This window comes from Fistularia commersonii, chromosome 19 (genome assembly GCF_037954325.1).
Source record: "Fistularia commersonii isolate RoL2024-O1a breed Wild chromosome 19, RoL_Fcom_v1.0, whole genome shotgun sequence".
NCBI classification, from domain to species: domain Eukaryota; kingdom Metazoa; phylum Chordata; class Actinopteri; order Syngnathiformes; family Fistulariidae; genus Fistularia; species Fistularia commersonii.
In genome coordinates this window covers 13,903,652-13,928,768 of record NC_141302.1, presented here as the reverse complement: position 1 = coordinate 13,928,768, position 25,117 = coordinate 13,903,652, and the positions used below count along the sequence as shown (strand labels likewise).

At 39.6% G+C, this 25,117-nt stretch overlaps 5 protein-coding genes across 5 annotated transcripts in view; 1 reads left to right on the top strand and 4 right to left on the bottom strand.

The window, feature by feature from the left end:
• Positions 1–1,884: 1,884 nt before the first annotated feature.
• LOC147223866 (uncharacterized) lies at positions 1,885–5,023 on the top strand. Its single transcript, XM_086166226.1, has 4 exons — positions 1,885–1,949; positions 2,084–2,764; positions 2,856–2,981; positions 4,878–5,023. The coding sequence occupies exons 1-4, from the start codon at positions 1,895–1,897 to the stop codon at positions 5,021–5,023; spliced, it is 1,008 nt and encodes a 335-aa protein (XP_086022352.1). The 5' UTR covers positions 1,885–1,894.
• Positions 5,024–7,623: 2,600 nt separating this feature from the next.
• On the bottom strand, positions 7,624–9,833 carry LOC147223865 (uncharacterized). The gene is made up of 5 exons (XM_086166225.1): positions 9,779–9,833; positions 8,964–9,653; positions 8,728–8,841; positions 7,984–8,027; positions 7,624–7,740 (listed from the first exon to the last, which is right to left on the bottom strand). Exons 1-5 carry the CDS (start codon positions 9,831–9,833, stop codon positions 7,624–7,626), a joined length of 1,020 nt encoding a protein of 339 aa, XP_086022351.1.
• Positions 9,834–16,881: 7,048 nt separating this feature from the next.
• LOC147223864 (uncharacterized) lies at positions 16,882–18,249 on the bottom strand. The gene is made up of 3 exons (XM_086166224.1): positions 17,249–18,249; positions 17,003–17,115; positions 16,882–16,901 (listed from the first exon to the last, which is right to left on the bottom strand). Exons 1-3 carry the CDS (start codon positions 17,926–17,928, stop codon positions 16,882–16,884), a joined length of 813 nt encoding a protein of 270 aa, XP_086022350.1. The 5' UTR covers positions 17,929–18,249.
• Positions 18,250–21,927: 3,678 nt separating this feature from the next.
• The window catches only part of LOC147223852 (uncharacterized), a 92,449-nt gene continuing 89,259 nt past the window's right edge, over positions 21,928–25,117 (bottom strand). The window contains exon 5 of the mRNA XM_086165800.1: positions 21,928–22,211. Within this exon, the coding sequence (XP_086021926.1) occupies positions 22,116–22,211 (96 nt within the window). The 3' untranslated portion in view covers positions 21,928–22,115. The remainder of the gene's footprint in view (positions 22,212–25,117) is intronic.
• Positions 23,441–24,323, bottom strand: LOC147223863 (uncharacterized). Its single transcript, XM_086166088.1, has 2 exons — positions 24,264–24,323; positions 23,441–24,129 (listed from the first exon to the last, which is right to left on the bottom strand). Exons 1-2 carry the CDS (start codon positions 24,316–24,318, stop codon positions 23,441–23,443), a joined length of 744 nt encoding a protein of 247 aa, XP_086022214.1. The 5' UTR covers positions 24,319–24,323.

Below are 25,117 nucleotides of genomic sequence, written 5' to 3'. Positions count from 1 at the left end.
ACAGTTTGTCTATCTTCTTCCTGTCACCCGCTGAAAGACTGCTGCTCCAGTAGACTACTCCAAAAAAAATGCTTGATGACACTACAGTGTTGAAGAAGGTCCTTAAGAGACCCCCCTGCATCCCAGAGGACCTGAATCTTCTCACAAGGTACAGTCTGCTTTGATATTTCCTGAAGAGACCATCAATGTTGTGAGAAATATTTTAGACTGGGGCAGGACATGTATGCAGGTTGGGTGAAAGTGGTGAGGAGTTCTGTGGCTGTGATAAGGGAGACCAAAGTGATGTTTTGACAAATTAGGGATCACATATGAGCCCCTTCTTGTTTGCTGTGGTGATGGACAGGCTGGCAGATGACTTCAAACAGAAATTTTACACATGTGATTTTTGCAAATAACACTGACATGTTCTGAGAGCAGAGAACGCATGGAGGAAAATCTCGAGAAGTGGAGTTGTGCACTGCAGAGGAGAGGAATCGAGGTTAGCTACAGTAGAGCAGAAAACATTTGTGTGAATGACAGAGACCCAAGTTTAACTGGGTTCCTGTAGTAAGTAGTAAAGATATTGGCAAAAAGGATTCTGAGGCAGGAACTGGCAAGCAGGAAGATTGAGGAGAATATTTATTAATGGAGTGAAAGGGAACATGAAATTAGATGGTGTGAGAAAAGAGGATACAAATGACATGGGCAGAAGGTGGAAGATATTTTGCTGTAGTGACCCCTGAAGGGACCTGGTGAAAGAAAAAGTAGACAGTGATCCACACTGCATATGACAGATGAATCCTGTGCTATGTTTTGTGTGATTCATGCTCTGCTGATCAGATGTCTGCAGTTTTTTTTGTTTCATCCATAGTCCATATAGAATTTTGCATAAAAGATACTTTGAAGCATAATAATAATACAGAAAATTTCAAAATACGAGATAATGTGCATAACTGAAAAACAGTGGGTCTTTTTTCTTTTTATGTCCTTTTCAACTATTGATCATTTGTACAAATTGACGGAAACAGTAATTTTAAAAGTATCAAAAATCCATCAACACTTTTTTACACACACAAAAACAGCTTGTCGCTCTCATGGAAACATATTTTCTAAACATGGAAATTCATTTTCACATCAAATACAATCCTTGCCCATCCTTTTCTTTCCTCGCAAAATAAAGGAGAATATACAACCGTTGGACTTTCTCGGGAGAAAAAAAGCACAAACTTCAGATTGAAAACTCACTATTCTTCATTTCATACACTCTCAGTATGAATACTGAGGTACAAAAGTAATTCTCTCGAATCGGTCATTTGGATGTTTATATTTAAATAGCTGACAGTTCCCAATGTCAATGTCATCATTTGGAGTGTCTTATCATGTAACTAATGGCATAGAAAGTAAGGTGTTCGACAAAAAAAGCTAAAAAAAAAAAAAAAAAAAGTGGCCAGAAGAAATAGAGCACTGGAGAATAAGATCACGGAAAAAAGGAGAGAGGTATGCTTGCTTACTGGACACCAGAAAAGTATTAAGATCAAGGAGGAAGTTCGAGCCAGATACAACAAGATAGCCACAAATGAAGCTCTGGAGACTGGCAAGCAGATGCTCACAGCCCTGGCTGTTCTGAGATCAGCACAACAGATAAACCGTTCTCCAACAATCCAGTTGAGGTCTTCTGTCAGTGTCGGTGTAATAACATAGCACAGGTTGACAGGAAATATTCGACTCTACGAACGTGTTGACAATATCGTGTTTCTGGGATGTACCACACAGAGACGATTGGGGGAGGAGTGAACATGTGATCGTTATAATTTCACAGACTCTCATCTGATTGGTTGATCAAATTTTGTCTTGCTTTATAAAACTACTGGTTAGATGTAGATTCTCTGCAGTGAAGGTGGAGGTTTCAACCAGCATGAATCCTGTAACTGTTGTTTTTCATGTGACAATTTTGCTGCTGGTCAGAACAGGTGAGCATCATTTGTTTATTTAGTTTCCATTTTACCTTGTTTTCCTTTCAAATTTGGCCATGTGTTTTGACATGGTTGAGTTTATCATATCTGTATACTGAGGTTCATTTTGTTTTCTTCTGTTTCCTTCTCAGCTCACATGGCAGCTTCGTCATCGTCTCTCCAACAATTATCTGTTAATGTGGGTGAAGACATTGTTTTGGAGTGTTTTGATGAAGTCTCTGAATATGACAAAAACTATTACTGGTATAAACAAACTTTGGGACAGAAACCAAAGCTCATGATTAATTTCACAAAAAATGGAATTTTAGAAGGCAAATATAAAAATACACGCTTTGGACTTGACAGTAAAGCTGGCAGAAATACCCTCAAGATCTCAGATGCAGAAATTTCAGACTCTGCCACTTACTTCTGCGTGAAGCGCGGAACAAATAAAATAGAATTTTTAAACAGCACCCTGGTCAGGGTGTTGGACATCCGTCTGAAAGTCAGCCTTCCTGTTCTCCATTCACCATCTGAGACCCTCCAGCCAGGAGACTCTGTGAATCTGACGTGTTCAATCCAAACTGGGACTTGTGATACAGGACACAGCGTTTACTGGTTCAAACATTCAGAAGAATCGCAACCAGGAATTATTTACTCTCAGAAAGTCAAAGAGAACCAGTGTGAGAGCAAAGCTGGGACCCAAAGACAAACATGTTTGTGTCACTTGTCAATAGAGAATCTGACTGTCTCTCACACTGGAACCTACCGTTGTGCTGTTGCATCATGTGGTTGGATACTTTTTGGAAACAATATAACTCTGAACGTACAAGGTAAGTAGAATACAATGATTTAATAGTTATGTATTATGAATGAGATGAAAAAATCCAAATCTAATTTATTTTAAAATAATTAAATCTAAAGGCAGAATGAACTCAAGTTACTTGGTTCCTGTTCTGAGAGGAGGTTTGATCTTCACCACAATCCTGGATGCTTTCCTGATTTTTACCGTGTACAAACTGTACAAGAAAAACACCAGCCGACACACAGGTGAGACAAACAGTCGATCTCTGACCTCTATGTTCACTGTTCATGACATTTTAGCTGCAAACATCAGTGTCAGAGTAAGCTTAGTGGCAATCATTTTATGAGGTGATGCCAATATCATCATTTGGAACATTTTATCGTGTATTAAATTAGTGCCATGTATATTGATGTGTTCAATGTTCACTTACTGTCTCTTCATCATGCCACTTGTATGTAGATAGGATATGTTGGGTAGCCAGAGAATATGTTGTCTCCAGAGTCAGTGAATTAGTAGCAAGAAAAATTGGGAAGTGCAATGATTTGAGCGAGTGAGACAAGGGCGGATTTTGATTGACAGACAATTGGTTCAGACTATCTCCGAGACTGCAGCCCTTGAAGGGTGTTCTTGGTCTGCAACGGTCACTGCCTATCAAAGTTGTCCAGTTGGATTCTCGTGTCTCTTCAGTAGATACCACTGCATGCTGAAATTATTTCTTCCAGGGTACATTTTATGAATTTTCGTCACTGATCAATTCATTGTCATTTTGAATCTATGAATGTCCATGGTAACAGTTTGAGAAAGCCTGATTTTTTTTTTTTCCTTTTCAATGATCAGAACCTCAAGTCAAATCTCCATCCACCCCCACCCCAGATACAGAGGTATGTTAATTTACTATCTAATGTTTATGTCAAATATTTTGAAGCAGGATATAAGCAACATCAACGATTTACCTTTTAATGAACAGGGATTATAAAAGATAGTTTAGTTAACTTACTAACTTTTTTAGTTAACTAAAAGATAGTTTTGAAAATGAAGCTGTTCTAGTCTTGGCTTCCATAATTTTCATGTTGTATTACCACTATTTCAATTACAACTTGACAAATTGAGAAGTCAGGAAATATCTGACTAATACTTTCCAAAGAAGTGATGAAATGCATAACATCAACGTTGAGCTTTTAGGGGGGGACCATGTTTTCACATCAGTCATGAAATATATAATGTATGAAATTCTGTTTTTCATGTGAAATTAACAGGATCGCCAAGAAGCAGAGAACCTCCACTATGCTGCTCTAACAGTTGCCAAGGCAAGAGGACCAAGAAGACAGAGGGAGGAAACCTCAGATCAGTGTGTGTATTCCAGTGTAAAGCAGTAAATGGACATGGTTCCAGTTATTCTCATGAAGATGCAGATGTTTTGAGAGACATGATAGCATATCTGTCAGAACATACAATAAACCATCACTCCTGTGCTGACAACACCTGTTGGTCTTCTTGGGCTGTTTTTGTAAAGGAGATGTTGGAGGAGTTTTTGTAAAGGAATTGACTGTTGATGGTTTCATGAGTTGATTGTGCATCACAAACCCCATGAAGATCTGCAGTGGTCGCAGTGAGGTTTCGATGCCAGTGAACTTCATACAGGAAGCCTTTAATGGTGTCTATTTTATTCACTTTTCATCATGTCATCACGCAATGGTAAGAGGAAAAAGGAAAGAAAAAAAAAGAGAGTCAGAGATTCTTTGAAGTTCTCACTTTGGTCAAACTTCTTCACTGAGTTCAGCCTGACTGGTTTCACAGTCCCTTCTCCACCGCCGCCCACGCTCACAAACCGGAAATATACGTAGTTTGTTTTTCAAGCTTTTCTGTTCTACTTCTGGAGGTACAAGAAGCGCCCCACAAGGAGGAAGCGGACAGGTGTGCTAGATCTGTGTCCCGAGCTAAACAAGGTAACTGGGTGAGTATGTATGGTGTAGCGATGAGGAAGATAACTGCTGTGGAACATGGAAGCCAATATGCTAGGCCTTCTGATTTCTCCTACCAACCTGTATGTGTTTATGAAGCCCGGGACTGGGAAATGCAAGTTGACTTGAGTCACCGTCTCACCTTAAAACCCTAAATTGCAGCATTCAACCTGTGCCCAGATCTGGTCCTCATTGTGGAGCTGCCAGTCCCTTGGAAGGAAGCCATTGAGGAAGCATTTGAGAAACTTGGCTGCTCAAACAGGGGACCGGGACTGGAAGGTGTATGTGTGTCCAGTGGACGTGGGCTGCAGAGGCTTTGTAGCTAGTTCCACCCTTCAAGCCTACTAAAGGAGTTTTGAATCCAAGGCCATGTTCAACCAAAGACAATGACAGAGCTTGAGACCACAGCCAAAAGAAGTCAAGTCAATGGCTTCAGAGGAAGCAGAGGGTGACAGTATGGGCTTTGCAATTACCTTTGGTACCTCCAGGACAACGCATACTCAGGTCTGATCAGCCGGCGGTGGGCCAGACTCAGCTGAGGGTGGATTGTGATGGAAGGACCGAAACATCCTATAAGGCAGGGGAACACAAATAATAAGGTGTTGCATTGGAGGTGCCGGCAGGTCATCCCCCAATCTAACCCCACCCAAGAAAACATCTCAATCCCCATCCAAGAGGAAGTTCAAACAAACTGACCTGTCAAGATCACTTTTACTCTATTTATCTTCCTTTCAATACCATGACAACTCAAAACCTGCTCCTAACTTTCTTTAAACTGGTCTTCTTGGACAAACAGTATATACACCTTTTCTAACTCTTGCCTTTCCTTCTTCTCTCTGCTTCTGAACATGACTTCCTCCTCTCCTTCTTCCACACTTTAGTAGCCCTATTTCCACTGGTACTCTGAGGGCAGGGAATTTGTACCAGTGGCAATTGTTGGCAACACGGGTCTTGGAGGATTTGGTAAGAAAGTCGAAGATGCCAGCTCACATAATTAGTCTTGGCACAATTTTCACACCAATATTGTCAAAACCAAGCACTCAAAAAGACCTCAAACCCCATCCAAGAGAACATCTCCAACACCAGCGTTGCGCTGATTTATCAAGGGATTCGAACATCTAGTCCCAGCAAGCATTCATTCATGATTCAAATATTTTTTTTCCGAATGGAAAAACAATAAACCAGAGGCCTGAAAGTGACACCATATATATGTACATGTATATATTCAGAATTGATATTTATTTTCTGCTGCCATCCCTCATAGGGCTACACATCTTCTTCATAACACATGTGGACTTAAAGTGTCTCTCTAAAACCTGCTTCCAGACACACAGAGTCCAGAGGTTGAGAGTTTTGTGGTTGTTTGGTGTAACTTTCTCAATTAACACAAACCAACTCAATTTTTTTTTATTGTAGGAAAAACAGATACACAATTTATTCTCAAACAAGGACACATGTATGACAATAAAAGTCAAGAATGATCTACTTCTTTACACCAGGGTACAGACATTCATCCCTGCTGTTATTTCTCTCTCTTGGTCCAAGGCTGCTGAAATCCATTGAAGTGGCATAAAGTTCTCTGCTTCCTTGCGATCCTGTTTAGACAAAGAAAAACAGCTGGGTGTCAGATTTGTAAATGTTGCTGACATGTTCAAAGTTATTTAAAAAACACTTCAACTTAAACACTTTAACACTTTAACACTATGTTCATGACTCAAATGTCCAATGGCGCATCATTATACACCCCAAAAATATGCTATTTTGTGTAACAGTGGCTTCGATATGGATAGCTGTACTTTTTCAATTAAATTTGCCCCAAATATTGACATATGAGCTATATTTGATTTATATGCAGCAAAAAAGATGAAAGTGGATATAAATACAAATATGTTCCTACCTGTGCATCTGGACCCACAGCAATCGATGGCCTTTCTGGTGAGTTTTTTCCGATACAGAAAATAGTTTCAAAAACTTGCGACAGATATAAGCTACCAATCAAAGAGCTGTATATGAAGAACACACGTGGACCCAGCACTGAGCCTTGTGAGAGCAAAGTTGTCCTTTTTCCAAAAAATATCTGTCCAAATGATGCAACGGCGCAAAGGTAAGTTCCAGTGTGAGATCCGGTCAGATTCTGTTTTGACAAGTGGTAGAAACAGGTTTGTGTTTGGGTCGCAGGTTTGTTCTCTTGTTGTCGGACACCGACTTATGTGACAGGATATTCCCAAGACTTGTGTCGGATGCATCCACCTCCACCATCCAGGACTTCCGACCACTGGGCAACAATACAGTTCTTTTCTCAACAGTCCAGGGAAGATGCTTCTGACTTTGTCTCTGGTTCAGAAGTGGATTGACACGAGGAAAGTGAGATTTTCACCATCGTGTAGGATTGGTTTGTGTGCAATGGCTTCTGATGCTTTCACTCCAGCCTCAGTCCACTCCTTGTGAAGTTCCCTCAAATTCTTGAATTGATTTTGCTTGTCGATCCTCGAAGCTGTGGCTGTCCCCTATGCTGGTGTATCTTGTCCTTCCAATCAACTTTCCATTAATATACTCTGATGCAGCATTCTGTGAACAACTAGCTTCTTTCTAACTGTAAATGACCCCTTCAAGATAACTTTGACTCCAGTTCTTTTCCCATCAGTGCCATGACAGTACATCTTGGAACTTGTATACATATATGTCAATACATATATGTCAATTTAAGCATCTGTATCCAGCTTCCTGACCCACTGATTCCACAGGGGTCCTGAGTTCTGTGGTTTTTCATTGTAAATTCCACAAAGAAATCAAACTTTATGACTTAACACAAACGGACTTGGTGAGATTGAAGGAGGTTCAGTTGTTTTATTGCAATACAACAGATACAATGCAAAGTTTACTCTCAAACAAGGATGCAGGAACAACAACAGATGTCCAGAAAGATCTACAGCTTGACACCGGCGTACACACATTCACCCCTGGTGTCATTTCTCACTCTTGGTCTGTGGCTGCTGAAATCACTTATAGTGGCATATTGGAGGTTCTCTGCTTCCTGGCGACCCTGTAAATAAAATATAATACAGTTGGCTGTCAAATGTTTTTTTGTTGCCATGGATAATTATTCATCATAAGAGAGGAATGTGTCAAGATGTTATTTGTTCAAGATTTTTAACAAATAACTATCATTGTAATGTTAAATTTTTACACCCAAAATATGTGCAATTTTTGCAAAGTATAACAGTAGTATCACTACAGATAACTTTTTTCTTTTTTGGCGATATAAATACAACCAACATGTTCCTACCTCTGCATCTGGAGCCGGAACAACCGATGGTCTTTCTTGTGAGTCTGGTCCGTAAAAGAAGCATTTTCAGAACACAACACTAACACTTGTTGTAAGCAGTAATAATGTACCAAATGTGGAGGTATTTATTCATAACAAATGAGGACTCAGTACTGAGGCTTGAGGCACTCCAGTGGACAAACTATGAGTTTGGACATTGACCCCCTCCGAGATACAACCAAAAATAACAGAAAACCCCATATGTGTCAGCCTTAAACCGTGCAAATTCCAATTTTGTCTATAACTTTTTGAAGCTGGAGTAAAGCGGTTTTATCAAAAATTTGATCATTAATCTTTAATGGTGGACATTAATTTATCAGCATTTAATCAGGATATTTTTCAACAGTAATATCCGTGCATATGTTGGGTAGTTTTAACCGAACATACACCTGCAAGTGATTAATTGTCTGGGTTTAAACGTGGGGTGTAAACTTTATATCATACTAAAAAATCACCCAAACAACTTTGGATTTATATGGATTAAATCTGATGAACTCAAAAACCGAGGGCTGATTTGAAGCAATGTCCAAGGAGATCAAACTGGCAGCCCCTCCTTTTGTACAGACAGTCTGCTAGGATTACTCGATTAAATGATTTCTACTTTGGAAACATTTCTGAGCTTGGTTGATAAAAATAGATATATAAATATTTAAATGACTTTACATATGAACCTCTCAGGTTGAAAATAATCTTAGTTTTCCCTACCTGTGGATTTATATCTCTGTGTCCTGTACAGTCTGTGTGCAGTAAAAGCCAAGAAAACGACCACGATTGTGTTAAACATCAAAGCTCCAATCAGCACAAGTGTCCAGTCTTTGCCTGCATATTCCAAAATAAAAAATGTAATGTTAATTTTAAAATAAAGACTAGAAACATTAAAAGAAATAGATTGGACTGTAACTTTCACTAATGATTAAAAATAGTCTTCTTCTTCAACTTACCTTGAGGATCCTGAGTTGTCCTGTTTCCAAACAGAATCTGTCCACATGATGCAACAGCACAACGGTAGGTCTCAGTGTGAGAGCTCGGATTCTCTTTCGACAAGTGGTAGAAACAGGTGTGTGTTTGGGTCTCAGGTTTGCTCTCACACTGATCCTCACCGACTTCTTGAGTATAGATAATTCCCGGTTGAGATTCCTCGGAGTCTTTGAACCAGTAAACACTGTGCCCTGTACCACAAGTCCCAGTTTGGACTGAACACTTCCGATGCACAGAGACTCTTGGATTGGGGGTCCCAGATGGCGAGACAAGGACAGAAAGGTTGACGTTCGGACTGGAATCCCTCACAATGACCATGATGCTGTTCAGAAATTCAAAGGCATCTGATGAGCTCCCCATGCAGAAGTAAGTAGCTGAGTCGGAAATTTGTGCATCTGAGATATTTAAGTGATATCTGCCGGATTCAATGTCAAGTCTGAACCGTTTATTATTTTTATATTCACGGTGAAAATATGACCAGTTATCCTTTTTTTTTAAATCAGTTATAGAATTTGGTGTTTGTCCCAAAGGTTGTTTATACCAGTAAAAACTTGATAGATATTTAGACCCTTCATTAAAACACTCCAAAATAAAGTCTTCGCCAACATTGACGGACAAATACTGTAAAGACAACGATGAAGCTGTGATATGAGCTGAGGAGGAAATGGAAAAGAAAGAAATGCAAAGTTAAATTTACACATATATTAACCTCAGCCGTGCAGAATGTATGGTGATACTCGAAAGTTGAAAGAAAACAAAATAAAAATATGATGCTCACCTGTTCTCACTAGCAGCAAACTTGACACATGAAAAACAACAGAGACAGGATTCATGTTGGTTGAAACCTCCACCTTCACTGGAGAGAATCTGCATCTAATCTGTAGTTTTATTAAGCGAGACGGAACGTGATCGACCAATCAGAGAGGAGTCTGTGAGTGTCATTGATCACATGATCACTGCCCCACCAATTATATCTCTGCGGTACATTCCAGAAACACAATGTCGCCGACATATGCGGAAAGTAGAGCTATCATATTGTATCAAAGTGATTTTACAGAAGTTTTGTGGAATGACCCTGTGGTTGGCTTTGCAGGACATGTATGAGAGCGGTGAGTTGTGCTGTAGGTGTGAAAGAGAAGTTCATGGTGGAAGAGGGACTCCATCAGGGATCAGATCTGAGCCCCTTCAGTTCTCATTGGTGATGGAGACGCTGCCAGGTGAGGTTAGACCGGAACCTCAACAGACCATGGTGTTTGAAGATAACATTTTGGTCTGAGTGAGAGCAGGGAGTAGGAGGAGGAAAATCTCCAGAGATGGATTTAGGCTCTGCAAAGGAAAGGCATAAACTTTCTCCACAACAAGATGATATGTGGGTGAATGAGACAGACTCAACTGGAAGCACAAGACTAGAAAAAGAATGGAGATAAAAAAGGTTGAGCAATAGAGAGTGTTTAAAAGAGGTAAAGAAACGGGTTCAAGTAGGTTAAAACAGGTGGGAAAAGGTTTGGGGGGAATGTTTGATGCAATACTATCAGCTGTGAATGTGGTGTGGAATTGTGGCAACATGATGAGCTCAAATTGTTGGGGAAGTTACATTAATTCTGGTTCTGATAGAAAGGTGTCAGAATACTCTTGTATCATTGCAAATTGGGTCGCATAGACAGAGACCAGTCAGGATGTTCACGCTGACTCCTGTCCACCCACAAAAATCCAAATATGGGCATTTGAGAACAACATCTGGACAAACGAATGATGGACAAAGGTATCCTGCTCTGAGGAATCATGTTTTCTTTTACATGATATGAAATTCTTGGTTCGTGTTCCTCGCTTACCTGGAGAACAGAATGGATCAAGGGCGCACTAGCAGAAGACGAGTCGGTGAAGTTAGTGTGATACTTTGGGCAGATTCTTGATGAGTCAGCCTCCAAACTCTCAGATATCAGTCATATCAAGCATCTGCTGGATGTGCTGGACAAACAAGAACAATCTATAAAGACCTGTAAATTACTTTTACAGGATCTGCTGCAAAAATCTTGATCCCAGATATCACAACATATTTTGGTTCTTCCGGATACCACTTCAGGTTGAAATGATCTCTTTCGTTGTAACTTTTATGAACTCTTTACAATGAATAATTCACAATCATTTCAAATCTATGAACGTTAACATTTTGAAAAGTCTGCCTTTTTCCTTTTCAATGAGGAGACTCACAAGGCAAATCTCTGTCCCCCTCCACCCCGGCTACAGAGGTATGTTGTTTTACTATGTAATGTTTATGCCACATATTTTGAAGCAGGATATAAGCACCATGAATGATTTACCTTCAAAGGAACAAAGATTAGAAAAGATGGTAATAAAAATGAAGCTGTTCTTGCACTGGTTTCCATATATTTCATATCTGACTCATACTATCCAAAGAAGTAATGACATACATAAAATCACATTTCAGTTTTTTTATGGCAGAACTACATTTTAATATCAGTCATGAACTATATAAATATATGGCAATCCTGTGTTTCATTTGATTTTTACAGGATCACCAAAAAACAGAGAACCTACACTATGCTGCTCTAACAGTTGTGAAGGCAAGAGGACCAAGAAGACAGAGGGAGGAAACTTCCGATCAGTGTGTGTATTCCAGTGTAAGACATGAGACGGACATGGTTTCAATCAATTTATCATGAAGATGCAGATGTTCTTCAATGTTCAGAGACATGAGAGCATGTCTTTCAGAGCCCACAACAAACCACCACTCCTGTCCCGATAACATCTGCTGGTCTACTCGAGCTGTTTTTAGTAAAGGTCTTGACTGCTGATGGTTTCATAAGTTGATTATGCATCACAAACCCCATGAAGAGAAGTAACTGCTGCGGTCACCTCTGTGAAGGTTCACCGTCTTAAATGTCATACAGGAAGTTTTTTCATGGTGTGTTTTTTATTCACGCCAGAAGAAAAAGAAAGGCAGAAACACTGAAGTCCTCACCCTGGTCAAACTTCTTGATTGCCGCCCCCTCTGAAAAAGACGAAATATATATGGCTTGGTTCTTTTCAACTTGTTTTACCTTAACTTTCTTTGAAATGCTACAGGTTTACAGTATCATGTCTCTTTATTTGAAAGAGCAATTAGTTGGTGTTGAATGATGCATTGAACATCTAAACTGACAAAGTGAACGAGGTGAAGCAGTGATCAATGTTCATTGGACTTCTGACAGGAAAGACTATTGATAGACCATAGATCAAAATACACTTGCTGATTGACTATAAATACTGAATTTATAAATCTGGATCCCTGAACCTAAAGTTGCAAAGATAAAGCTGCAGTTGAAAATAGCCCGGCAGGAAATGTGTTGAGGATTTTACTCATGTTCGCACAAGTGAAATGGACGACAAACAGAAGAACAAGACAAAAATACAGGCTCAAGTCAAACGTTGCTTCTTCATTTCAGCGATGTTTATTCTCCGTCCCCCTCTTCTGCTGCCCCTCAACTCAACAGGATGTCATTGTGGTTCTGAAGCTATTGCATTTTCTTCTCTTCATCTCACACCCATCTGGTCTTTTCCTGTGTGTTTTTTCCACTTTATTGTTTGTGACATTGAAACCCACCACAAGGTGAGATGACACTGTTACACCAAAATCAAAGAAAGTTGGAGGAGCTCTGTGGTGTCGATGGCCACCTCCCTCCTCTGTTAGTTAACACTATTCAATGGACAGTGGACATAATAAACGATCAGCTAGTTTGCAGTGTGACAGACTGTATGAACATGTGACTATTAACAATTACATCTTAAAGCAATTGAGCACGATTGAAAAAAAAAAAAACATGAAATAAATGTCTTGTATAAGCCAACAAAAATCAATCGCAGCAGAGAAGTGATATCTTCAGATATTTGTTTTTCCGAATGCAGGCAGTACAGTGACAACATAACACATGAATACTTCACAGCTGGAGGCAAATCTTTTTGGAGTCTGCAAAAGCAAAGGCAGTATATCAGGCCTCGTATTTTCCCTTGCTTCATTCTGCTACAACATTCTTCCGAAATGCACAATGCAGCACGAGGGGGACACTGATAAGTGTTCTAATTGTGTCAGTCTCGAATCCTGATAAATGCAGAGTTGTGTCAAGAAGCACATGCAATGGATGAAAATGAAAAACAAACGAAGCAAATCAAGTCTATGACTAACCTACCGAAATAAAGTTTGAGCCATAGTTAACAACAGCTTCCATCTGTTACATAACCTAAAGAATACTGATTGAAATCTGGCTACTTCAGGTTGTAGATGGACAAGTAGGAAGTTGTGTCTGCTGGTAGAGCGAGGAGAAGCAAGAGTCTGGATCAGAAGATGGGGAATAGACAGGGGATAGAAATTGAAGTTCTGATGTTCACTCTGAACAAATAAATGTGCTACTCCTATCATGCCAGAAAAACCATTCAAGGTGGCGGCTGATGTGCAGCGTGCCATGGGGATATGTTGTGTCCTACTGTGTGGGAGGTGAGTCGCTACTGTACAGGGCCAGATACGGTGTATTGTTAAAACCAATAAGATGTGACTTGTGAGCTCAAATACTGAGAGGGTGTTGGGGTTGCTGACTGATGTGTTTATGTTTTCTCCCACTTTCACTTGATGTGGATTTTGTTTCCTTTCTTTCTTCTACCCACAGACACAGAAGTTGTGGAACGTTCTCCTTATGAGCACTCTGTATTTTATGCCTTCTGTTGATCTGAGTTGCAACCAACCTGCCCTCTTTTCCATTTGATTGTAACTCCGCACTTTCCTTTTACGAACTTTCATAATAAATAGATGAATTAAATATCAATTGCATTTGGTTTTATATGACGTGGGATGACTCGTATGCTCGGTTGTACAGCAAGGAAGGAGAGAATTATCTTTACAGGTTGGCAAAACAGAGAGATAAAGATGGAAAGGATGCACAACAGGTCCAAAGAATTAAGGATATAGAGGCAAATGTTTTGACAGATGCTAGAAGAGTGATGGGAAGATGGAAAGAGTACTTTAAAGAGCTGATGAATGTGGAAAATGAAAGCGAGGCAAGGGTAGAAATGGTGACTATTGCAGACTACAGGGTAGTCAGAGATTAGTAAAGTGAAGTGAGGAGGCATTGAAGAGGATGAAGAGTGGAAAGGCAGTTGGTCCTGATGATATACCTGTGGAGGTATGCAAGTGTCTAGGAGAGGCACCGGTAGAATTTCTGACTTGATTATTCAACAGGATCTCAGCGAGTGAGAAGATGCCTGAGGAATGGAGATAAAGTGTGATGGTGCCCATTTTTAAGAATAAGGGGCGTGTGCAGAATTGCAGCACCTATAGAGGGATTAAGTTGATGAGCCATACAATGAAGTTATGGGAAAGAGTAGTGGAAACTAGACTGAGAGAAGAAGTCAGCATTTGTGATCAGCAGTATGACTTCATGCCTAGAAAGAGTACTACAGATTCATTTTTTGCTTTGAGAATGCCAGTAGAGAAGTACAGGAAGGCCAGAGAGAGTTGCATTGACCTAGAAATACCATAAGACAGGATGCAAAGAGAGGAACTCTGGTCTTGTGTGAGGAAATCTGGCGTGGAAAAGAAGTACGACTGGTGCAGAACATGTATGTTAGCTGTGAGACTGTTGCAGTGTGCTGTGGGGGTAACAGAGAAGTTCAAGCCCACACAAGTGTGATGAGGAGGAAGTGCAGCACTCTGAGGGATGACAGCAGAAACAAAATCCCCTTTCATATGTTAATACTGAAAATATACATGATGGTGTCATTTTCAGGCTTCAAGTTTATTGTTTTCTTTTCGGAAAAAGTATTTGAATCATGAACGAATGCTTGCTGGTACTAGATGTTCGAATCCCTCGGAGATGTCCAATGGATGGGTTTTGAGATCTTTGGGTGTGGTTGGATTTTGACAATACCAGAGTGAAAATTGTGCCAATAGTAAATGTGAACTAGAGTCTGCGACTTTCATACCAGATCTGTCAAGGCCAAGATTGCCAACAATATCCACTGGTACAGATTCCCTGCCCTCAGGGTACCAGTGCAAATAGGGCTACTAAAGGGTGGAAGGATAGGAGGAAGTTGTGTTCTGAAGCAGAGAGAAGAAAGGAAAGGCAAGAGTTGGTTGAAATGCCGGGATCCTACTTCCTTATAGCTGCTTGACAGCTTCCTGTCAGCAGTCTCATTAACATGGATCACCAAGTCACCTTGTTTCACTTTGTCAATTTAGATTTTCAATGCATCATTGAACCAAAATTCTGTGCTCAATCAAACAGGTATTAAATATAGTATTTCAAAGAGAATTAAGGTGAAACAAGATGAATAGATAAGCTTGACAAACAAGCAACATATATTTCCGGTTTGTGAGCGTGGGCGGCGATGGAGTGGGGACTGTGAAACCACTTAAGCTGAACTCAGTGAAGAAGTTTGACCAAAGGGAGAATTTCAAAATGTTTCTGACTCTTTCTGTTTTCTTTCCTTTCACTTCTTTTCAATGTGTGACCGCTGTTTAAAAAGCGAATAACAACACAAACCATGAAAAACCTTGATGCATGAACATCACTGACGCTTCAACCTCACTGTTGTGAGTGCAACGGTTGCTTCTCTTCATGGGGTTTGTGATGACGAGGAAATGTAGAAGATGAAGAAATACTTGATGCACAATCAACTCATGAAACCCCTTTTCTTAAAACAACCAGAGAAGACCAACAGATGTTGGCGGCACAGCAGTGGTGGTTTATTGTCTGATTGTTTGAACATTGGATGACTGACATGCTCCAATGTTCCAGAATATTCAAGAACATCTGCAACTCCATGATGAAATAACCGGAACCATGTCCTTTTACTGCTTTACACTGGAATACACACACTGATCTGAGGTTTCCTCCCTCTGTCTTCTTGGTCCTCTTGCCTTCACAACTCTTAGAGCAGCATAGTGGAGGTTCTCTGTTTCTTGGCGATCCTGTAAATTTCACATGAAACACAGAATTTCAATCATTAAATATTTCACTACTGATACTAAAACGTGGTCCCCCCAATGAATCTGAAAGTTAACTAACTGATTTTAATCAGTTCTTTGGATAGTATGTGTCAGATATTTCCCGCTTCTCAGTTGCCACATTGTAGATGAAATAGCAGTAATACCACAGGAACATCATGGAAGCCAGTACAAGAACAGCTTCATTTTTATTACCGTCTTTTTTAACCTTTGTTCTTTAAAAGGTAAATATGTGATGTTGCTTATATGCTTCTTCAAATTATGTGAAACATATGAAATTATGTTAACATTAGATATTAAAACGACATACCTTTGTATCTGGGGTGGGGCAGGATGGAGATTTGACTGTTGAGTCTGGTCATGAAAAAGAAAGAAAAAATCAAGTTTTCTCAAACTGTTACCATGCTGCACGATTCAATATGACAATGAGTTGATCACTGAAAAAAAAACACAAAGTGTACCCTGAAAGAAGTAATTCCTGCATGCAGTGGTATCTACTAAAGAGACACAAGGAACCAACTGGACAACTTTGATAGGTAGTGACCATTGCAGACCAAGAACACCCTTCAAGGGCTGCAGTTTGGGAAATAGTCTGAACCAATTTTCTGTCAATCAAAATCCGCCCTTCTCTAACTCGCTCAAATCATTGCACTTCCCAATTTTTCTTGATACTAATTCATTGACTCTGGGACAACATATTCTCTGGCTTCCCATCATATCCCATCTACATACAAGTGGCATGATGAAGACACAGTAAGTGAACATTGAACACATCAATATACATGCCACTAATTTAATAAATGATAAGACGTTCCAAATGATGATATTGGCATCACCTCATAAAATAATTGTCACTGTGCTTACTCTGACACTGATGTTTGCAGCTAAAAAGTCAGGACATTGACTGCAGAATTGAGGACATCAACAAGTTCTGTTCATAAGACAACTTGTCATCAGCAACATGAACAGTGAACAAAGAAGTCAAAGATCGACTGTTTGTCCCACCTGTGTGTCGGCTGATGTTTGTCTTGTACAGTTTGTACACGGTAACAACCAGGAAAACATCCAGGATTGTGGTGAAGATCAAACCTCCACTCAGAACAGGAACCAAGTTCACTCTGCCTTTGGATTCAATCATTTTGAAATGAAGAAGATTTTAGTTTTATCTTCTCTGTTCACCGAACTGTCATGTTTACTACTCACTCATAATACATGACTAAAATACATAACTAATAAATCATTATATTCTACTTACCTTGTGCGTTCAGAGTTATACTGTTCCCAAAAAGTATCCAACCACATGATGCGACAGCACAACGGTAGGTTCCAGTGTGAGAGACAGTCAGATTCTCTATTAACAAGTGACACAAACAGGTTTGTCTTTGGGTCCCAGCTTTGCCTTCACACTGGTTCTCTTTGACTTGCTGAGAGTAAATAATTCCTGGTTGCGATTCTTCTGAATGTTTGAACCAGTAAACACTGTATCCTGTATCACAAGTCCCAGTTTGGATTGAACACGTCAGATTCACAGAGTCTCCTGGCTGGAGGGTCTCAGATGGTGAATGGAGAACAGAAAGGCTGACTTTCAGATGGATGTCCAACACCCTGACCAGGGTGCTATTTAAAAATTCTATTTTATTTGTTTCGTGCTTCACGCAGAAGTAAGTGGCAGAGTCTGAAATTTTTGCTTCTGAGATCTTCAAGGTATTTTTGCCAGATTTCCTGTCAAGTCCAAAGCGTGTATCTTTAAAATTGACGACTAAAGGTTCATTTTTTGTGAAATTAATCATGAGGTTTGGTTTCTGTCCCAGAGTTTGTTTATACCAGTGATAGTTTCCGAAAAATACAGAGACTTCATCAAAACACTCCAAAACAATGTCTTCACCCACATGAACAGATAATTGTTGGAGAGACGATGACGAAGCTGCCATGTGAGCTGAGAAGGAAACAGAAGAAAACAAAATGAACCTCAGTATACAGATATGATAAACTCAGCCATGTCAAAACACATGGCCAAATATGAAAGAAAAACAAAGTAAGATGAAAACAAAATAAAAATATAATGCTCACCTGTTCTGACCAGAAGCAAAATTGACAGATGAAAAACAGCAGTAACAGGATTCATGCTGGTTGAAACCTCCACCTTCAATGCAGAGAAACTATAATGAATCAGTAGTTTTATAAAGCAAGACAAAATTTGATCAACCAATCAGATGAGAGTCTGTGAAATTATCACGATCACATGTTCACTCCTCCCCCAATCGTCTCTGTGTGGTACATTCCAGAAACACGATATTGTCAACACGTTCGTTGAGTCGAATATTTCCTGTCAATCGGAGCCATTTTATTACACCGACACTGACAGAAGACCTCAACTGGATTGTTGGAGAACAGTTTATTTTTTGTGCTGATCTCAGAACAGCCAGGGCTGTGAGCATCTGCTTGCCAGTCTCCAGAGCTTCATTTGTTGTATCTGGCTTGAACTTCCTCCTTGATCTTAACACTTTTCTGGTGTCCAGTTAGCAAACATACCTCTCCTTTTTCCGTGCTCCACTTCTTCTGGCCACTGCTGTTCATCTTTCACCAAACAACATTTGCATGGCATTCCAGTTGCATTCCACCAGGATTCAATGATCTTCTCCTTAAGGTTAGCAGCCTTTTTGCTTCTTGGGGCTTGCTATCTCATCTGGTTGTTCATGGATGAAGATAACATCTCCATGCCTGGTGTCCTGGCTCCCCATTAGCTTTTTTGTGCATTAACATGCCGTGTGGTTACTGTCTACTTTTTCTTTCACCAGGTCCCTTCAGGCGTCGCTACAGCAAACCAACCTCTATCTCCTGCCGTTGTCATCTGTATCCTCTTTTCTCACCCCATCTAACTTCATGTTCCTTTCACTCCATTAATAAATATTCTTCTCAATCTTCCTGCTTGCCAGTTTCTGCCTCAGACTCCTTTTACCAATATATTTACCATCCCTTTTCTGTACGTATCCAAACCATCTTAATAAGGTCTCTCTGATTTTATCTCCGAAATATCTCGCATGTATTGTCCTTCTGATAGATTAATTCCTGATCCTCACCATCCTGGTCATTCCCTAAGAGAAACTCAACATCTTCATCTCTGCTACCTCCAGCTGTGCTTGCTGTCTTTGTCCTTGTTGCCACTATCTGTAGACCGTACACTATCACTGGTCTCACCCCTGTCTTGTACACCTTTCAGGTGAACAGATCACCGTGTCATCTGCAAACATCCTCGTCCGTGAAAATTCCTGTTTGACGTCATCTGTCAGTCTGTCCATCACCACAGCAAACAAGAAGGGGCTATTCAATTCTACATTGTATTCCACAATAGTCACCTTGTCTACCCTTTGCTCCCTTTCATTTTCCTCATTATTTTTGTTGCAACCTGTACTCTCTTCTTTCTTAAGAACAAATATTTGAGTTCTTCACTTTTCTGTAGCATGAGGAACAATTGATTTTCTTGGCTTATTTCCGTTTTTTTTTTCATGTTTTACATCAACTATAAACAGTAACATCTCAATGATCATGTGCTGACACATTCTTTAACTGTGCAAACTAGCTGATACATTATTAGGCGAACAGAAGAAACAGTTAGAAATTCAGAACCACACATTAACATCCTGTTGAGGTCAGACGGCAGCAGTAAACAGGGACGGAAATTCACATTGCTTAAGTGAAAAACCAAAGCTTGAGCAAAGCAAAGAAACAATGCAAGTTGTTTTGTTTGTTTTCTGTTTCTTTGTTGCTCATTTGACGAATGAAAACATGAATAAAATCTACCATGTGTTTTGCAGGGCGGTTTTGAAATCTGTACTTATTTATTCATTTTCAATCTTTGTTGTCGATCAGCCTTATTAATTGTATTTAAAGACTCTTCACATATATAGAAGCTTTAAAACTTAAATATAAATTTAAAAAGATATTCAAATATATAAGTAAGGAAATAAAATGAGTAAAACACGCAGGTGCAGGTCCTCTTCTTACTTCCTTATAATTGATGTTGCAACTTCCTGTCAGCTGGATCCCTCATTCACCTTGTTTCACTTTGTCAGTTTATATTCTCAATGAATCATTTAATCCCAACAATTTGCTTGTTCGAGCATACATAATTGTGTTAAAATATAAAACTTAAAAAGACACTTGAGGCCAAACAAGCTGAGAAGAAAACCCTGTCAAAGAAGCCGCATATATTTCCTGTTTGTGAGTGGGGGTGGCGGTGGAGAGGGGACTGAGAAACCCGTTGGACTGAACTCATTGAAGAAGTTTGATCAAGGTGAGAACGTCCAAGCGACTCGCAATTTTTCTTTTTTCTTTTCCTTCTCTTCTTATTATCGTGTAATCACTGATTAAAAAGTAAATAAATTACAACTCATCACTGATGCTGAACATTCACAGTGGTGAACACAACAGTTACTTCTCTTCACAGGGTTTGTGATGCACGATCGACTCATGAAAACACCTGGAAATGATCAACAGATCGTGTGAAATGAAGAAAGGTCTTTATTTCGACTTCAACATGTCTAATGTTCAGCTGTTGTGATTGTAGAAAGGACAAACATCAAGAACATCTACATCTTCATGAGAAATGATTCAAACCATGCTCATTTACTGCCTTACACTGGAATACACACACTCCAGCATAAAACAGAGGATTGTCATCCATGTATATATAAAAACAATATAAAGCTGCAAGAAAACAGTTAAAAACAGTTTAACATGAACATAGAATTAAAAACAGCATACCTCTGCATCCGGGGTGGACGTGAACAGAGATTTGTTTTGTGAGTCTGGTTATTAAAATATGAACAAAGATTTAAGTTCAGCGATACAAATGTGATAGTGCATTAATAAGTGAATAGAGTTGATAAGACACACATTCAAGTATGAATATGTATCCACTGAAGACACATAAGGATACGTCCTGTTATACTGGGCATCTTGACTATTCAGGAGCTCTGCGGCCTTGAATGCAACAAACCCTGATGCACCTTTTTATCAGAGCCAGAATTACAATAACTTCCTCAAAAATTCAAGCTCATCAGTGAATCGTGGCCGCCCATGACCAGTTTAGGACTGATCCTTCTTTGGACCAGTATCATCCCACGAGAGCTGCAGTTTCAAATGTCCAGCCATTGAAACTCTGCCCTTGTCGATCTTAAATCCTTATACTTGCCCATTTTCCCTGCTTTTAACACATGGATGTCGAGGACAATGTGATCATTTGCTACCGCTCACTAACACTAGCTGGCACCACGATGAAGACATAATGTTTTTGTTTTTTGTTTTTAGCTTTTTTTGTTGAACACCTTACTTTCCATGCCATTAGTTACATGATAAGACATTCCAAATGATGACATTGACATTGTCTTGTGGAGAACTGTCAGCTACTTAATCATGACATTGACTGCAGAAATGAGCACATCAGAAAGTTTTGTTTATAATACGACTTCTAATCAGCTAATGAACAGTGAACATAAAATTCAAAGGTTCTATCTATCTATCTATCTATCTATCTATCTATCTATCTATCTATCTATCTATCTATCTATCTATCTATCTATCTATCTATCTATCTATCTATCTATCTATCTATCTATCTATCTATCTATGACGTTGGTACAGATTGATTGATTCATGAGAGGCAGGGTGTTTGGTTTTCTTGGCCAGGATGTCGATAGTTGTGAAGTCAGGTGACCAAAGACCACCTTATAGAACTTGTTCTGACCGTCTGAACCAAATAGTTACAAAGCCTTTCTTTTATAGATGAAAACGCTGCAAAGACTTCCTGTCAGGAGAGGACAGACATTTCAACTCTGCAGTGGTGACTACACAGTTAAATGAAAGATTCTGTCGTCTCAACTTTCAGAATCAACTTCTGAAATAGACCTGAAGAGACCAAGACGTGGCAAACAAAGGAGAGGTTTTATTGCATGTTCGAGCTGTGAAAACATCGACCGCCTTGATGGTACAAACAGCAGTCAAATACCAAAATGTTTCCCAATAATTGTTTGCTCGTGTAGGAAACAAATCATTTCACTCAAGGAGACATGTTTTATTGCTGAAAGTGCAAAGCAATATTTCACACGGTGAGTCTGATCTACTGCCTCAGACTGTGGTACACACATTCACTCCAGGTGTCATCCTTCTGTGCTCTTGATGTGCCCACCTTGGAATCCCTTTGAGAAGCTTGGAGGTTCCCTGACTCTTGTTGAACCTGATGAAAACACATGAAAAATAGGAATTAAATCCAGTATCTTTGTATATTTTGCAGGTGGCTTTGACCAGCGCTCCCAAAAACACTGTGGTGCGATTCGGTTTTAAACTCTTCTCCTTAAAGCCCCTCATTCCCTGAAACCCCAGCCTTTTCACAACAATGTGCAATATATTCTTTACATCCTGTGTTGTGCTTCCATTCTTACATTCAATATGGATATATTTTCCTACCTCTGCATTTGGTCCCCAGGCAGCGGTAGATGTAATTTCAGAGTTGTACCAGGACAAGAAAACAGAGGAAAAGGAGAGATGTTGGGAAAAATGGTGGTAAACTTTGTTTTTCTTCCACTCTGGCTGAATATTACCAACCAGTTCTACTGATATATTAATTGAATTAACACACAAAACAGCTGGACAACATAGAGATTCAGCAGGATTTTCTTTGACAAAGAACAACGAATATTGGTCTTCACTGGTTGAAAGGTCCATCAAATGGGAGTTGATAGATCTTGAATATGTTATGATCACTTCAATACTGATGATCTGGACACACCAACATTATCAGTCCACATTGGCGTTTCATTCATAAATGTGAATTATCTTATATTTTGGTTGATGTGCAAACACATAGAACCCAGCTGATCCTCACACAGATTTAACTGTAGGTTAAGATATCAAAAAATCAGAGTAGGGACATCAAATGTTGACTTTGTCATTTAGAATATCCACGACAACCAACATGCAGACTTGGGTTTTTGAGTTTAGACGTTACACCAACCTAAAACCCTTCATCCTCCAAACATGCATATAACATGAAAGCATCCAATTGTTGGTCAGTGATGTTGTTGGTGTTCAATAAATCTATAGGAATCTATATTTTAGCTGGTTTTAACAAATTGTCATTTTCCATTCTACAGAATTAGAAGTTATCATACGACAAAATAACATCCTAAGACTTCTCCTACCTTTGCACCAGAAGCTGCTAATCTTGGACATTATATAGGAAGTAGAATTCAGGACAATAACCAGGATGGTGATGAGTGTCAGAGCTCCTCTGAAGACAGATTCTTCAAAAGTGAAGTGTTCTCCCTCCCCTGATTTGAACAGTGACAAATCAGTGATTTTTAGTTTAGTAACTTTCAGTTTTATTTTGTCTTTAGACTGGAACATTCACTACTCACGAGTAATAAACTAATAAATCATTGTATTCTACTTACCTTGTATGTCCAGAGTTATATTGTTTCCAAAAAGTATCCAACCACATGATGCAACAGCACAATGGTAGGTTCCAGTGTGAGAGACAGTCAGACTCTCTATTGACAAGTGATACAAACAGGTTTGTCTTTGGGTCCCAGCTTTGCTCTCACACTGGTTCTCTTTGACTTTCTGAGTGTAAATAATTCCTGGTTGCGATTCTTCTGAATGTTTGAACCAGTAAACACTGTGTCCTGTATCACAAGTCCCAGTTTGGATTGAGCACGTCAGATTCACAGAGTCTCCTGGCTGGAGGGTCTCAGATGGTGAATGGAGAACAGAAAGGCTGACGTTGAGACGGATGTCCAACACCCTGACCAGGGTGCTGTTTAGAAATTCTATTTTATTTGTTTGGTGCTTCACGCAGAAGTAAGTTGCAGAGTCTAAAATTTTTGCTTCTGAGATCTTCAAGGTTTTTTTGCCAGATTTCCTGTCAAGTCCAAAGCGTGTATCTTTAAAATTGACGACTAAAGGTTCAATTTTTGTGAAATAAATCATGAGGTTTGGTGTCTGTCCCAGAGTTTGTTTATACCAGTGATAGTTTTCGAAAAATACAGAGACTTCATCAAAACACTCCAAAACAATGTCTTCACCCACATTAACAGATAATTGTTGGAGAGACGATGACGAAGCTGCCATGTGAGCTGAGAAGGAAACAGAAGAAAACAAAATGAACCTCAGTATACAGATATGATAAACTCAGCCATGTCAAAACACGTGGCCAAATATGAAAGAAAAACAAAGTAAGATGAAAACAAAATAAAAATATAATGCTCACCTGTTCTGACCAGAAGCAAAATTGGCAGATGAAAAACAACAGTTACAGAATTCATGCTGGTTGAAACCTCCACCTTCACTGCAGAGGAACTATATTGAATCAGTAGTTTTATAAAGCAAGACAAAATTTGATCAACCAATCAGATGAGAGTCTGTGAAATTATCACGATCACATGTTCACTCCTCCCCCAATCGTCTCTGTGTGGTACATTCCAAAACACGATATTGTCAACACGTTCATAGAGTCGAATATTTCCCGTCAATCTGAGCCATGTTATTACACCGACACTGACAGAAGACCTCAACTGGATTGTTGGAGAACGGTTTCTCTGTAGTGCTGATCTCAGAACAGCCAGGGCTGTGAGCATCTCCTTGCCAGTCTCCAGAGCTTCATTTGTAGCTACCTGGCTTTAACTTCCTCCTTGATCTTAATACTTTTCTGGAGTCCAGTTATCAAGCATCTCTCGCTCCTTTTTTCCGTGATCTTGTTCTCCAGAGCTCCACTTCTTCCGGCCACTGCTGTTCATCTTTTCGCCGAACATCAGTTGCACGGCTGTTCCCACTCCATCAGTCGACTAATTTATTTTGTTGATATAGTCATCAGTGACATGTTCACATCCTCAAGCCTCTTAGTTGCATCCACCAGCATTCCGTGATCTTCTCCTTTAGGTCAGCAGCCAGTGTGCTTCTGGGCATGTTGGTTCAGGTAATAGAGTTGATGAAGAAGTGTATCCAGGATGGGAACACAGAACGCGTTTCGGTGATGGACTTTGTGAAAAAGATGGAAATGGCTGTGCTGAATACTTGCTTTCAGAAAAGGCAGAAACACAGGGTAACTTCTAAGAGAGGATGTGG

Bases quoted from the DNA above. Each gene is read 5' to 3' on its own strand.
- LOC147223865 (XM_086166225.1), bottom strand. From the start codon at position 9,833: ATGAATCCTGTCTCTGTTGTTTTTCATGTGTCAAGTTTGCTGCTAGTG. The intron at 8,842-8,963 runs GTAAGTTGAAGA...TGGAATATGCAG, and splicing joins GACAACTCAGGATCCTCAAG to GCAAAGACTGGACACTTGTG. The intron at 8,028-8,727 runs GTAGGGAAAACT...TTTACGGACCAG, and splicing joins ACAGAGATATAAATCCACAG to ACTCACAAGAAAGACCATCG.
- LOC147223864 (XM_086166224.1), bottom strand. From the start codon at position 17,928: ATGGCAGCTTCGTCATCGTCTCTCCAACAATTATCTGTTCATGTGGGT. The intron at 17,116-17,248 runs GTAGAATATAAT...ATCCAAAGGCAG, and splicing joins ACTCTGAACGCACAAGGTAA to AGTGAACTTGGTTCCTGTTC. The intron at 16,902-17,002 runs GTGGGACAAACA...TCAATTCTGCAG, and splicing joins AAACATCAGCCGACACACAG to TCAATGTCCTGACTTTTTAG.
- LOC147223863 (XM_086166088.1), bottom strand. From the start codon at position 24,318: ATGAATTCTGTAACTGTTGTTTTTCATCTGCCAATTTTGCTTCTGGTC. The intron at 24,130-24,263 runs GTGAGCATTATA...TTTCCTTCTCAG, and splicing joins TTTGCTTCTGGTCAGAACAG to CTCACATGGCAGCTTCGTCA.
- LOC147223866 (XM_086166226.1), top strand. From the start codon at position 1,895: ATGAATCCTGTAACTGTTGTTTTTCATGTGACAATTTTGCTGCTGGTC. The intron at 1,950-2,083 runs GTGAGCATCATT...TTTCCTTCTCAG, and splicing joins TTTGCTGCTGGTCAGAACAG to CTCACATGGCAGCTTCGTCA. The intron at 2,982-4,877 runs GTGAGACAAACA...ACCTGTGCCCAG, and splicing joins AAACACCAGCCGACACACAG to ATCTGGTCCTCATTGTGGAG.